The sequence below is a fragment of the Coffea arabica genome, chromosome 8e, assembly GCF_036785885.1.
Source record: "Coffea arabica cultivar ET-39 chromosome 8e, Coffea Arabica ET-39 HiFi, whole genome shotgun sequence".
Lineage (NCBI taxonomy): Eukaryota > Viridiplantae > Streptophyta > Magnoliopsida > Gentianales > Rubiaceae > Coffea > Coffea arabica.
This window is the reverse complement of record NC_092324.1, coordinates 3,560,914-3,575,891: the sequence shown is the minus strand read 5'-3', so window position 1 is coordinate 3,575,891 and position 14,978 is coordinate 3,560,914. Positions and strand designations below refer to the sequence as shown.

Below are 14,978 nucleotides of genomic sequence, written 5' to 3'. Positions count from 1 at the left end.
CAATTTGTTTTATCATATAGTCTAATAAATAAAAACTATACAGTTAGAATAATAATGAGAGTGTGATTAATAAAAATGAGAGTGCACATAACATTTTTAATATATTTTCTAATTATGAATTAATACAAATTTATATATAAATTATTAACATTTTATGCCGTGATGTGTATAATTATAAATTATAGATATCATTATACATATTTTACATATATATTTATATTCATATATAAGTTGGGATTTAATCAGGTCTAAATTTAGTATGACCCAAACTCGACTCACATTTAGTTCGACTTTAATATTTAGACCAAAACTTTGTCCGATCCCAAATTAAAACTTAGATTCAGTGAACTTTTTTGGATCAAATAGGATGAGTTTGGACTGACTCAACCCTATTAACAGTTCTAGTTATGATGTTTTGAAATGAATCAACATAGTCATCTACCATTTTAATTTGGAAAAATGTCTCAGTGGCTCTCAAATTATTATAAATTTTAACTTTTGACCCTTTAACTAATTTAATAGAATTTCTTTAAAAAAAATATATTTTGATGGGATGAACAGTGGGAATACTAAAGTATAATGGTTTGACAAAACTCATTTGTTGTACCTCTCACATCCGTCCGATTAAAATATTACTTAAAACATTATCCCAAAAAAAAAAGTGAAAAAACTTAAATAAATAAATGAATGTTCTCTGTGCGTTAGAGTTTATCTCTTTAACCGAATATTCTGTGATTTTTCCAACTTTTGGCGGGAACTATTGACAGCAGAAAATGAGCTCATCGGCGATAGACGCCGACGGCGATGCACTGGATCTAGTATGCCAGCTCGATAACGTTCAAGGCATCGTCGATGCTCTCACATCCGTCCGATGGAAACGCCATCAGGTTTTTCTTGATCTTTCTCACTCAATCTCTCATTATCCTGGCTAAGACCTTACCATACAAACATTTCATTTTAACTTTCTAATTTCTCTCTGTTTCCTATGATACAATACATTTAGGACGCAGTTGTGGAATTATCAGAACACGGCATCGTTTTAATCGTCGAGGAATCCAGTTGTCTTCAGGCCAAAGTCTATTTACAAAAAGAGGTACTCCAATTTTCAGTTTTTTTACTCAATTTTTGGAAGTTATCTTTATCACATTTTAGGATTGATTTTAAATCTTTATTATTATTTTTTTTGTTTAAGTAGCTTTTTGTGAAGTACGAATATAGTGCAGAAGGGAGACCGCGATTCGGGGTGAGTTTAGGGCTTTTTGTGGATTGTCTGAATACATTTTCAGTTCCAGGAAATTCAAATAGTATTGAAATTCGGTATCCGGGGCCTGATATGCAACTTCTTCTCAAGTAATCCTCTACTGTCCTTGTTTTTATCTGATTATTATTCATTGAAAATTAGGTCAATGTGTCTAAGGTTACATAATTGTGAATAATTAGAGGTTGAATAATAATTTTGAAAATTTATGTAGTAATACGACTCGAACTTCACGAGTAATTTCACATTCGTTTAGGAAAACGTCCGTCTTAGCTTAAAGGACATTTTGATTGTTGCGCTTTTGTAAATAACTGATAAGATGAGAAAAACTTGGCTCCTATGGCCAGTGAATGCTTCAGTTTAGCATTAAGGCATCCCATAGCTTGGAAATTTGATATTTGATACCATGTTTTTGATGATGTGAGGCCCAACTTTGTCCATCAGCTCACTTTCGCAATGATTGAGTTTTCCAGGATTCTGAGTTTGGTTTTTGATGTCACAGTAGTGTCTGCTTTTCAATTGACTGATAGGGACAGAATGGGGTTCGAAACAAGCTTCTGAATTTGATTTGCCTTTGACTTGGTAAATTTTAACAAACTTTTATTTGTTTTGCCTCTTTTTTCTTGCGTGTTTTTGGGGGGACAGGTCAGTTGATTCATTGGATGCTTGCATTTATGCGGAGGTCAGAACAAGGATCCCTGACACGATCTCTTGGGACTACAACTTTGAACCTGCTGGAAGCACTCCTCTCCATTTCACTGTTAAGGTACTTTTTTCTTCTCTTAACCAGCACTCTTATGGAGTAGCTACCAATAAGAAAGTAGTGTTTTATTGTGCAAATATGGGCAAGCAAGGCCAACTTCTTTCTTTTAAAGTGAATTTGCCTTTTTCCTTTTAAATATTTATCTTTGCGTGAGCAATATCCAGCACTCTGATTGTATTGCTAGATCTTCATCATGATATGGGTTGTCATTTAATATATTTGAAGAGCTATATCTTTTTCCCGGTAACAGAATCTCATTTTGCCTGCATTCATTCATTCAGATAAATCCTACAAATTTAATGTGCTTCTAAATCTTAAAGATGATGGCAAAGTAATGTTTTTCTGATAAATCAGGCAGAGTTTGGATGCAACTTCAACCTATAAAACATTGATCCAAAAATCTTCTGTTTTTATACTATATACCACTTCTTTACTGTATGCTGGGCTTTCAATTTGTAGTCTGCAGCTTTAAAGGAAGCTATTGATGATCTTGAGTGGCCAGGATCAAACATTCAGATAACTCTTCAGCCAAATCCTCCATGTGTCACCTTTAGAGGTGAAGGCCATGGCGATTTACAGGTTTTGCTTGTTTCCATATGAGCAAGTATACTGCAAGAGTGTACCGTGCTTTACAGGATTTCCCCTTTTCTTTCTTGCAGATAGACTTCATGTACTATGCCAACACTGATCTCTTGATTGCTTTCAGCTGTGATCGTCAAATCTCTTACAGGTTTCAGTCAATACCACTGGTTTTATGATTGGAAATCAGTTCATATTTCTGCTACTTGCTCTAATCTGGCTTTTGTGGAAGGTATAAATACAAATTTCTTCGTGCGACAACTGCAAACATTCCTGGCAGTGTAATAAGAGATAATCGAGGAAGCAAGTTGACCATAGGGAGAGGTGGAATGCTAAAAGTTCAGCACTTAGTTTCGGTTGCAAAACCCCCTGTCTCACATTCCCATGTTGATTATGCTGGCTATCAGCAACCGAGTCGCATTGCTTATATCGAGTTCTTTGTCAAGCCAGAGGTGGATGACAACACTGTCAATGATTGACAGCATAACCTACAAATGACAAGCACTTGCTGTGGTATTGAGGTGGTAGAAAGTGCAAAAAGGAGGATCCAATTGCTTGTGTACCATGTTTTTGTTCTGAGTGTAGGCTGAAACTGACATTACTCACAATGCAACTTATGTCTTCCCACCCAAATTCTGTCCGAATATCACATTCAAAATAGAAATGCTTGGCTCATTTATTCTTTTGCCTTTTGGCTTTTCGAACTTGAATGGAATGAGTATTCGTTCTTGTTTGCTGGAAGGCACCGTAACATTATGGGGTTGGTATACAATACCGGACTGGTGAATAGCGGTGTCGTTTTCTCCAAGCGAGTTTAATTGGTCATTTTATTCTTCTCAAATTTATCTCTCTTTCAAAATTTTTTTGCCCAATAAGATCATCCAAAAAGTGTCTAGAAAAAGAAAAAGAAAGGTCATCCAAGAGTTTAAGCCCTCTGATTTAGAGGCTTGAGGTGATTTGTAGATTCTTCAATTTGGTAAATCCAAAATCATTGATAAATCAATTAGCTTATCCGAAAGGGAAAAAGAGAGGGACCAAGGATCAGGGATTTTGAACCCGACGTGAATCGAACACGCAACCTTCTGATCTGGAGTCAGACGCGCTACCATTGCGCCACGGATCCCTTTGGTTGCTCTCAATATAATAACTATATGTAGCATAAAACAACGACCTTTTATTTAAAATTTTGTTAGTACTGTGAGTCCTAATTTCTAATTTATTTTCCATAATATACGCTGATATTCCCTTCTAAAAATCAGGAGCCAAAAAAAAAAACAAAGTCTATGATAAATTTCTAAGGAGCAGCCTAGAACAAATTAAAAAATAAATTCTGCAAACAATCATAGTTCAGCAAAATCGCTTAAAATTGCCTACAACGTATTTATGGCTTTATGCTTCATCTCAATTGAAAATAGCTTTGGCTGGGTGGGTGGTCAAACAAAACAAGAAGAATCGTTATTTTGCACTTAGGATCATTTACCTGATTGAATGATTGCCAAATGACATCTTCCAGCTTTTATTCTCAAATTGCTAGAGTAACTTGCACACTTAAAACTAGTACTAACACATATTTAGCCAGAAAAGGGAATTTGACGATGTTCTTTTTGCATGGTATAATAATAAATGATTTTTTTTTATAGAAAAAAAATTTGGATAGGTTCGACTTCGATTACTACTAGAGGTTAGAGTAAGTTTTCAGAATCACAAGTTACAGAGATTTTTACAAATCGTTCGTACACGACGTTTTGTGAAGAATTAATCCGTTCTTAACAACTGAACCAACTTGTATTGACTAATAATAATGAATAAATAATGTCAAACAAGCAGAGTAATCCGTACTTGGGGCAGCTTATTTGTGGAATGGCCTTGATTGTGACATAGGTCTAAAACCAGATCAACCAGCGTCTTTCTATGCATGTAACAATCAAAAAATTCCTTTGGGAAAAGGCAGGTTGTCCAAAAAGAACCAAAACAATGAGGCTCATATTCTTGGCAAACTCCATTATATGGAAGCAGTGGGGCTCAAATTCTATTTCAGGAAAGTTATAATATCTTGAAGGGTTAATAACAATTTGCCCTCATGAACTTTTGGGGTTGTAACACTTTACCACCCTAAGCTTCAAAAATATACATTTTGTTCCTATATAAGTGAATCATGTTTGTACTTTTAATTTTGACAAACTCATGTGCATACTTTTCTTCCCAAATTAGCCTCAACATTCCTACTTTTTTAATAATCAACTTTTAACTTGTTGCGTTTTCTTATTATATATTCATCGAAATATTTTGTTACTACATGATGTGATGTTAGGCAGTGGTTTAATTAACTTATTACATAGACTTATGTATAATTTAGCATCGGTTTGAATGGGACTACATCCGCCTCCTTGTCCCCCCGCCTTATATATAGTGCAGTATAAGACTAATATGTATGTATATATCATAATTTAAAATAAATAATATGATAGTTTATTGTGATAAAATAATGTACCTTTACTTTGCAATTTATTATATTCATAGTAAAATATGATTTTGTTATGTTAATTTACTTGACTTTTTATTTGTTACATGTTACGTTGTTTGTTAAAAAAAATTAATGTGTATTGATTTATATTTTGCATAGTATCAAATGTGAAAAAATGAATTCAAAATATTAAAGTAATTTTCATGATTTAATGTTGAATTTTTAGCTAATTCAAAAGACTGATAATTGCGATTTTTATTAGAATTATATATATATATATATATATATATATATATATATATATATTTTTTTTTTTAAATAGATCAAACGAAAAAAGAGTAGTGACCAACACGAGCACTGACATGGCAGTGGAATAGGATGGAGATAAGGCCAAGATAGAGGGAGCTTTTTTTCCAAAAAAAAAAAATTTAATTTATACTGTAATCCAACATCATAATATACATATTATGATGAACACATAAGAGGAAAATGCAACATTCTAAAAGTTGACCGTTGAGAAACTCGGAAAATCGGGGGTCATTTAGGAAGAAAATTATGCACAGGGGCTGTTCATTTGAGGGGGTAAGATGTATATTTTTGAGGTTCAAGATAGTAGAGATGCTCCCTCCATCAAGCATACCAACTTCGTATTTCACTCTCCTCTTCTACGCCTTTGCCGTACCTGACGCCACATTCCATAGAAGAAATGCAACAGCAAAAGACCCTTCCAGTCCATTAGGGGGAGGAGCAGCAAGTCCTTGCACTTTCTACAACATGGTAAGCAATCCAGGAATTCGCGGTGCAGTCACTCAGTCTACCGTAGATGCAGCTAGAAAGTATGGGCTTGACGGTCTTGATCTTGATTGGGAATTTCCAAACAACAGACAAGACATGACAAACCTTGCAATACTCTTCAAGGAGTGACGTACTGCATTAGAAAAGGAGTCACCTGCCTCAGGCAAACCTCGACTCCTGACATCTGCAGCTGTTTACTTTGCTTCTAGATTCTTGTTAGCTGAATTGCCATATGCCTATCCTGGTTCTGCCATTAGGAAATATGTTGATTCTCTGAATCCCATGTGCTCTGACTGCCATGGTGCTTGGAACACTGCAGTAACTGGGGCTCATGCGCTGGTCTATGACAAGGTCTAGTAATGTCAGCACTAGCTATGGAGTTTCTTCATGGAAGAATGGTGTTCCCTTGCCAAAGCAAGTCATGGGCATGCCAGCATATGGCAGGACATGGCAATTAAAGGGCCCAAACGATCATGGCATTGGAGCTCCCGCTGTGAGAGTTGGTCCTGGAAATGGAGGTATTATGGCATATAAAGATATAGTGGACTTCAATTTAGCAAACAAAGCTACTACCGTGGTATATGATCACACAACAGTATCAACCTATTCGTATACTGGAACCAACTGGATCGGATATGATGATACCAGATCAATCAAAAATAAAATCAGGTTTGCCAAGGCTCAGGGTCTTGGTGGGTAATTTTTCTGGGCACTTGGTTGTGATGAAAATTCGAACCTTGCCAAAGCAGGTAGACTTCTATTCCTCGTCTGTGTGTTATACTTTAGTCAAAATATTCTTGCTTTATATTCACGAGCAACAGTGCAAAGAATAATGAAATAATCAACCGAATAATGAAATAATCAACCTCCAGGCTTTAATCCAATTACTTTTCATGTTTGGCTTAAGCATACATGTAGAAACAGGCTACAAGCTAAGTTTTGGCTTCTACACTGGTCTTAGTCAACATATCTGCTTTGATCTCCAAGAGGAAAACAAGCATAGAACTACTGCTAATCACAACAACAAAACTAAACAATGTTAACAGTGCCAGTGGAATCCTCACTGAGAAAGACAACACGAGTATATAAAGCATCAGCACATCTAGGTTTTACTACCTTGGAGCTTTAAGGTTTTTTGTGTCAATTTTCAGTTCTACTTCACTTTCCACTTTGTCAATTTACATGTTTAAACTCAGACTTACATTTAACTGAAATAAGTGGACATTTGAATGCATCAAAGATTGAACAAATTTACCGAAAACAAAATCTCCACCACATTATGCTTAATACCAGTTAACTAGTAAAGCAAATATGTACAATTTCCATATGTTACTGTTGGACTAACTAGTGGTACACAGTACAATGGCAGCTCCAATGGCTTGGGACAGTATCTGATTGGTGTGATTAAGCACGCTTCTGTGAGGCCAGATGCTGTTGACAACCTTGAAGATTACTAGACATGTTATTTGTCCACCTTCCAATGTTTGTGGACTGTATGTTGATCCATTTGTAAATCTTCATACGTGTGTGGACTCTATGTTTCAATTTTTAGCTCTTGTTTGTCCTACATGTGAAAGAGGAGATTGTGAATATGGAAACAATATCTACCAAGATTTCAGGCTCCGTAATACATATTCCAGAATATTTATTGACATACTGCACAGTCCTTCAATTTGAAATACTAGTTTGTCCTTTATTTCACACAAGTTATAAAACCACACCATGATTCCCTTTTTTGTTTTTGTACCTTTTTTTGGTTTTTTTTGGGGGGGGGAGGGATTTACCAGTTGGTTTCACATTTATCTGATACTGTTCTGACCATAAGCACGAACAAAATATAGGAATTCCTGATCTATAGCAAGTTGAAGATTGTCTGAAGTTTACCATCTGATGTAAGTAGAATTCTCAAGGCACCACTCTTTAACTTGAGTTTCCACAGCATTAACCCTTCTAATTGATATTTAGAGATTGCATCAATCCAGAATTCCTCTAAAGAGATAAATGGAATTGAATGCAGCTACCTGTGAACGCATTCATGTTGATAAACATATGCAAATGAGATGAGACATAAACATTTATAGAAAATGGTTGTGAAATAGAAGAAATATAACCTACCAAAGGTGGCCTTGGTATCACACTTGGCTCTTTTAATCATACAACTCGTTGGACAACAACAGACAAAACTTTCTCACACTACATTTCTGCATTTGAAGTCTGCCAGCTCACATGATGGTGAAATCCAATCCTTTATTCACTCAGTCTAATGAAATGGAAAGGAAAATGATGCATAATTTGAACCAAGAATACATCTGCTTGTGTTTGAGATGAAGAGGGGGACAAAGTATCCATAGCAGAGTGCTTAGTAAACAGAACCTGATGGGCACAGGCCACATATTAGAGATTATTTCTCTTTTCAGGCTAAGTCCTTTCTTCAATCTGGCAGAGCAAAGCTAGACTTAATTACAATTTCAGCATTGCACTTTAACACTCGAAGGAAATCCATAACTACTATGAGATAGAGGGAGAGAGAGATGTGTTAAAGCTTAGTACTGTACCAGAGTGCTTGCCAAAAAGAACCTGATGGGAACAGCCACAGTTAAGAGATTCCCCATTCATGCTAAGGCCTTCCTTCAATCTGACCGAGGAAAGCTAGAGTTAGTTACATCATTCATTTGCACTGTAACACTTTAAAGAAATCCAGACCTACTATGAGAGAGAGAGAAGTGCTGAAAACACGCTACCAAAATAGGATAATAACGATAATTTGATAGCACACCATCTGTATGCTCAGTTTCAGTTGAAGGAAATATATGAGGATAAAACTAGCAGATGAAAGAAATTCCATACAGCAGCAACAATGTAGAAAAGGTCACTTAATATGGGACAACACCAGAGAAACAATACAATTGCAGACTTCAAAACAGTTAAACTTTACTTCAATGGTGCAGATGCATAGACAATGAAGCAGGTTTTTTAAATAGCCAATTACAATATATAGCTAAAGGTCCCACAATACTAGCATTTCTTAGCAGAATGTGAAGAAGACCATTATGTGCTGCTGTCTAGTGCTGTTGAGGATGATCGTGTACGAAAAAGAATGTCGCACATCTAAAGTCATGCTAGCAGTATATGCTAGGAAGACCTTCAGAAAGCTGAGACTGCTTCCCAGGTTGAGTTTTTAAGTGATTGGGTCCAATTAAAGCTTCAGAACTGATAACAACCGCAAAATGGAATACTTCCCTAAAGTTGACATAGTAGGTGCAATGAGATTGACATTCTATAAGCTTCTGTGTTCGACCAACATTCTAAAGGACAGAAACTTTGTGTGTGTGTTTCAAGGGAATGAATTCTCCGGGCAACAGGAGTGAAACCTATTCCAGGGTGGAAACGTGGTAGTATTTGTAAAGACATGAAACAGGATCTCATCCATTAAAACCATAAAGCTTACGAAAATAAGGAACTAACCCTTTTTTGAAGAAATGGTAATTGTGATACACAAGGTACTAGTTTTCTTTAAATTCTACTCCTGGAAACAAAGAGTGCTACTCACTTGCCTGGAAAGCATAGAGTTTCAACCTTCAATAAGAACTACTGCATTACATCAATTAGTCCTATCGAAAAGTACATGGGTATCTATTCCTAATAATTATCCTAAAGGCAGCATACTTGTACCCTTCCATGTTAACAAGAATCTCTAGTTTTACATTGCTGACATGCAGTAATCGACATATCCAGACACAAAAAGATTCACAAGAAAGACCATTACCCAGTTTGGGCTCCACCAAGCCAGCTGCAAGAAGGATAAAGTGGTCACATCTCCAACCTTTGCAGAGGTATTGAACAAAACAGCTGCCACAGATTAAGAAGGTCACCAGAACCCTCTTAGTAAAAGCATGTTCTGCAGCTTAACATCCTTTATCTACAGCCGATTAGCCCTAGTGTTTTACACATAATATCATCAGGAACAATGCCTTCCTTTCTCATTTCGTCAAATAAATAATGAAGTTTGTGCACTTGTCCCTTCCTAATGTATCCATGAATAATAACATCATAAGTCACCACATCAGGAGACATGTTGCGTCTTCTCATTTTATCCACCAACATGGTTGCAATATCCATTCGATTTTGTTTGCAAAAACCATCAATTAAACAAGTATAAGTAACAACTGAAGGCATATGGCCTTTCTGCAGCATTTCCAACCTTTGCAGAGGTATTGAACAAAACAGCTGCCACAGATTAAGAAGGTCACCAGAACCCTCTTAGTAAAAGCATGTTCTGCAGCTTAACATCCTTTATCTACAGCCGATTAGCCCTAGTGTTTTACACATAATATCATCAGGAACAATGCCTTCCTTTCTCATTTCGTCAAATAAATAATGAAGTTTGTGCACTTGTCCCTTCCTAATGTATCCATGAATAATAACATCATAAGTCACCACATCAGGAGACATGTTGCGTCTTCTCATTTTATCCACCAACATGGTTGCAATATCCATTCGATTTTGTTTGCAAAAACCATCAATTAAACAAGTATAAGTAACAACTGAAGGCATATGGCCTTTCTGCAGCATTTCTTCAAACAACTTCAAACCGATCTTCACATATCCAATCTTACACAATCCAGCTATAATTGATGTGTAACATATCCTATCAGGATCCAGGCCATTCAAAATCATCTTTTCAAACAAATTATACGCCTCTTTCACTTTACCCATGGTGAATAATACATTTATGAGGATAGTAAAAGTGATTGTGTTGGGAGTAACACCAAACTTTATCATTCTTGTATACAACATTAAGGCCTTCTCCAACTTTTCCTGTTTAGCAAAACCATCTACGAGAGTGCTATAAACTACAACATTTGGTAATATATTCCTTTTAAGCATCATAGGGATAAGCTCCAACGCATATTCAGATTTTCCTTCCTTGCACAGCCTATTTATTATTATACTGTAACTATAAATGTTGGGGTTGATGCCTTGGTCCGTCATTTCTTCAAGAAATTCCAAAGCTTCCCTGATATCTCCTTCCATGCAGTACCCACTTACAATGTCATTGACAGTTAAAGTATTAGGCCGTACTCCTGAGTCTTTCACAGTATTGAACAACTGCAAGGCCTTATCAATTGAACCAATCCTGCAGAAACCATTGATCAAGTTTTTATAATCTATAGCACAAGGAGTCAAATTAGTTCTGATCATCTCCTCCAGGAGTTCATGGGCAGAATCCAAATTGCCCTGCATAAGATATCCACTTATTAGGATGCTGTATGCATGCTGGTCATATTTGTATCCATAACTTCCAAGCCTATGGAACATGTCAACTGAGGCTTCCATCAGTCCAATCCCAGATAGTCCTTTTAAGAGTGAGCTATAGGTAACAAGAGATGGTTTTATATTTACTTCAGGGCTCTCCATCTCCTCAAATAAAGTAAGACCTTTCTCAATCTCTCCACATTCACAGAACCCATCAATTAGAATGCTGTAGCTATAAACGTCGGGTGTGATTCCATAACTCCTCATTTCTCCCAAAAGTCCCATAGCTTCATCTGGTTTACCATTTCTACAAATTGCATGCATTACAGCATTGTAGCAGTAAACATTGAGGGGCTGGTTATTATGCTTCAAGTCCTGGATAAGCTTCAAGGCTAAAACAGCATATCCAACTCTACAAAGTCCATGAATATATGTACTGTATGTTACAACAGATGGCTCAATACCATTATTATCCATTTCTTCAAGAATTGAAGTGGCTTGTTGCATATCCACCTTGTCTTGTGCGTATTGCTCATTACAGTAGAAATTCATCAGAATTGTATACGTATAGACAGAAGGAGATGGCCCAGAGTTCTTCATTTCCTCAAATAAAGTTGAAAGTTCTTGCCTTCTACTCCCTTCTACCAAGCACTTAAGCAAGAAATTAGATGACCGTATACCAGGCTGAACGCCAATGTTCTGAGCCTGGAAAAACACGTCAACTGCATTTTCAAGCATAGAATTGGCAGCAAAAAGCTTTATAAGGACATCAACAAGAACAGCCGAGGTTTCCGCATCATTGAGCAATTCTAACATACTTGGAAGCAACTCAAACATATCATAACCGACATCTTGATAATAATATAAAACATCCCTAAGCAAACCATGCATTTCCATTGGCATTCGAGCAAACCCAAATACATGCACTGTCATCCTAAAGGCGTCAATAGAAAATGGAAAACCATACTTCTCTACGGATTCTCTGAACCTCATCTCTCTTGCAGCTCGCCAGTTCAACGACTTTATAACTCTAACCACAATGGAAAGCAACTGGAGCCCGTCACATGTATGCAGCCTTTTTTCTGGAACAGCTACTTCATTCACTACTAAAGAGCTATCACTATTTGAGCCAGAATCATAATCATCTAGAAGCAGAAGAGCAGAAGCACCTCTATACAGTTTAGTAAAGCTGCTAGCTTTAACAATAACAGGCCTCTTAAATGACCTCAATTCGAATAAACCAGAGAAAATCAAGTCAAGGTAAGATTTTTTTGAAAATAAGCACAGACCCATGAAGCAAAAGTTCGACCTTTTCTTCTTTCAAACACAGCCAAACTTACCAGCATAATTCTTCTGACGCTAAAAAGCAAGAAAGTCCCTTTCTCCATAGCATTCTAAGTTGAGACCATGCCTCTAACTACTTCAACCCAAGAACTTGAACTCTTAACTGAAAATAAAGACATCCCAGATACTTAAATTTCATATTCTTGCTATTCTGACCAGCCCAGATGAAAATAAATAAAAAGGACAAAAAATTTCAATTCAATACCACAAATTTGAGAAACAATCTTGAAGAACGGAGTAAAGGGTCGTCTTATCTTCCTGCCTTTAGGAAGACGGAAAACTCAGAAGTCCTAGAATTGAAGATACCTGTGAGATGAGATTAGCAGCGTGGGCGTGGATGCCACTTTTTTTTCCTTTGAGCTATATTGTTATGGCTTGGTGGCGTTTGCAGGTACTTTTGCTGAACGTCAAAGGCAGCAACACAACTATTTTTCAAGTTTCTCCCCACTCTGCCGCCCTCTAGAGTTCTCTCTGACTTGTGACCCTGGGTCTTGGTTATTGGACCTTTCGGCGGTCCTCACATTTGGGCCTGGACTTCCCGAATTTATATGTGTTCTGATTAATGATTAAGGCAATGTGTGGACAAATGATATAGATATGTTTATTTGTACAATTCTTTTTTTTTTTTGTAGAAATTAGTTTAAAAGTTTGAACTATGAAAGTTAATTTGTTAGAGAATCTGTTAAAATTAAAATGTAAAGATGATTAGTTTTTTGGAATACATATATATATACACACACACATATTTATACATATGTATGTATATATACTATTGTTAGAGAATCTGTTAAAATTAAAATGTAAAGATGATTAGTTTTGGTATACATACATATATATATATATATATATATACACACACATACACATATACATACATATGTATGTATATATACTATTTAAGCTACGCTATGCTACGCACAGCCAGTGTCCACTGAAAAGTATTCAATGTACCAATTGATCAAGTAATATATTTGTGGTAGTTGCAATCATATTTTTTTGGAAAAAATAACAAAACATATAAGTGTTTTCATAATTTAGAGGTGACAACCTAGTTGGTGTTTAATAACAAAAAGAAAAATGTGCATATTTTTTTCACGAATTGTTTTTTTTTTGTCACCTTATAGTAGTATAAAGAAAAATGTGCATGGTTGTTTAAAAAATATACTAGTTTTGTTATTCTCTAAAGAAGTATTTATTTCAAACTCTTTATTTTTTATAGTATAGAAACCATTCAATTATATATGAAAAATTAGTTTTTATTTCTGTTAGCTTGGAATAGTATAGTCCTTTTATTTATTTATTTTTTGCATGAAGTTGCACTATTGAATTATATTGTGAAGAAAACAAATAATTAGAGGGTTGGAAGCTCATTGTCTGGAGATTTTCTTGATTCACCCTGTGGACATTATATGATAGAAATCTCTTTGATTTTCATCTCAAATAAGCTTGCCGCCTATCTATTTAAAAATCAGGGACAATATCTAAAAAATAATGGTCAAAGGTTTTAAACTCTAGCAAAGTGCATCACAAAGTTAACAATCCAATGGTGACTAAAAGAAGAACAATTGATAAATTCAAATCCAACAGCTCAAAATTGACAATAAAAAAGAATTCATTTGACAAAACAAAATAAAAATAAAAGAGTTTTGTTTCTCTTATACTTTTTTTTTTATCAGAGCCATAGTATAAGTTTTGGTAGATTTTTTTCCTCTAAATCCCAAACAAATAGAAAAAACCTAAAATACAAATTCAAACACATGATATAGTTATATTTACTTTCTAACTAAATAAGCCTGCATTTTTCTTTGATTTTAATACTATAAAACGGATTGTCTAGATCGTTTTTCTTTTTTTTGTTCTTCATAGCAAGTGGCTGGACTGCCCTTCTCTTGCCATACTTCATATCATATCATTATTCCATGGCCCAAAATTTGCAGCCCGTTTGGATTCTTATAATGGCAAAACAAAGGTCAAGATAGCAAAAGAAATTCAAACTTCACCTTTTATTGTACCACACGGCAGTGCCTAAAGGAGTTACAGTAGAACCAACTGATTCTTATATTATAGTTAGATAGATATATATGCCCCCCACGGGCAGCTCAGCTGGCTTGTGTAGCCTCATTAGGTGAGATAGGTCTGGGGTTCGACCCCAAGGCTGAGTGTCCGGGGTGATACTCTCGGGGATCGGTGGGGCCCGTTCTCCCCGGGCGATGGGAATAGTGGCACAGACGGTATTACCAGTCCGGAGCGACCGATACCCAGCGACAAAAAAAAAAAAAAAAATAGTTAGATAGATATATATATATATATATGTATGTATGTATGTATGTATATATGTAACCATTCTTTTGGTTTCTACTTGCTTTGCATGATAAACTGTTGTTCATTCCTCGTAAAGGTGTGTATTTCTTGGAGCACAATGGTGAAGAAACAACAGCAAGCCCTGATCCCAAATAGTTAAAACTAAAACAAGTGCATTGCTCATCCATTTTGATCATCTGTAGGCAATTTGAAAAGCA

At 35.8% G+C, this 14,978-nt stretch overlaps 2 protein-coding genes, 1 non-coding gene and 1 pseudogene across 13 annotated transcripts; 2 read left to right on the top strand and 2 right to left on the bottom strand.

Moving 5' to 3' along the window:
- The first annotated feature begins 695 nt into the window (after positions 1–695).
- On the top strand, positions 696–3,283 carry LOC113703145 (uncharacterized). Its single transcript, XM_072062229.1, has 7 exons — positions 696–887; positions 1,004–1,093; positions 1,196–1,350; positions 1,904–2,024; positions 2,481–2,600; positions 2,681–2,751; positions 2,833–3,283. Exons 1-7 carry the CDS (start codon positions 774–776, stop codon positions 3,077–3,079), a joined length of 918 nt encoding a protein of 305 aa, XP_071918330.1. The 5' UTR covers positions 696–773; the 3' UTR covers positions 3,080–3,283.
- A 368-nt stretch (positions 3,284–3,651) lies between these two features.
- On the bottom strand, positions 3,652–3,723 carry TRNAW-CCA (transfer RNA tryptophan (anticodon CCA)). The gene has a single exon. It is a non-coding gene; the product is annotated as a tRNA-Trp (tRNA).
- A 1,726-nt stretch (positions 3,724–5,449) lies between these two features.
- On the bottom strand, positions 5,450–12,948 carry LOC113704318 (uncharacterized). Of its 11 annotated transcripts, none has more exons than XM_072061381.1 (6): positions 12,665–12,948; positions 12,456–12,562; positions 9,626–11,820; positions 8,415–8,494; positions 7,975–8,295; positions 7,090–7,880 (listed from the first exon to the last, which is right to left on the bottom strand). In XM_072061381.1, exons 2-3 carry the CDS (start codon positions 12,501–12,503, stop codon positions 10,153–10,155), a joined length of 1,716 nt encoding a protein of 571 aa, XP_071917482.1. In that variant the 5' UTR covers positions 12,504–12,562; positions 12,665–12,948; the 3' UTR covers positions 7,090–7,880; positions 7,975–8,295; positions 8,415–8,494; positions 9,626–10,152. The 11 variants fall into 11 exon arrangements, with proteins under 11 accessions (XP_027081937.2, XP_071917479.1, XP_071917480.1 ...); XM_072061377.1 differs by having other exon boundaries at positions 7,090–7,423; positions 7,744–7,880; positions 7,975–8,119; positions 8,233–8,295; positions 9,626–12,947; XM_072061380.1 differs by having other exon boundaries at positions 12,766–12,947.
- On the top strand, positions 5,620–6,730 carry LOC140012891 (class V chitinase CHIT5-like; annotated as a pseudogene).
- Positions 12,949–14,978: the final 2,030 nt, after the last annotated feature.

What these genes read in the sequence shown, in the direction of transcription:
- LOC113703145 (XM_072062229.1), top strand. Translation starts at nt 774, where the DNA reads ATGAGCTCATCGGCGATAGACGCCGACGGCGATGCACTGGATCTAGTA. An exon ending in TCCGATGGAAACGCCATCAG is followed by an intron (nt 888 to 1,003) that starts GTTTTTCTTGAT and finishes CAATACATTTAG; the next exon opens with GACGCAGTTGTGGAATTATC. An exon ending in GATATGCAACTTCTTCTCAA is followed by an intron (nt 1,351 to 1,903) that starts GTAATCCTCTAC and finishes TTGGGGGGACAG; the next exon opens with GTCAGTTGATTCATTGGATG.
- LOC113704318 (XM_027226136.2), bottom strand. Translation starts at nt 12,408, where the DNA reads ATGGGTCTGTGCTTATTTTCAAAAAAATCTTACCTTGACTTGATTTTC.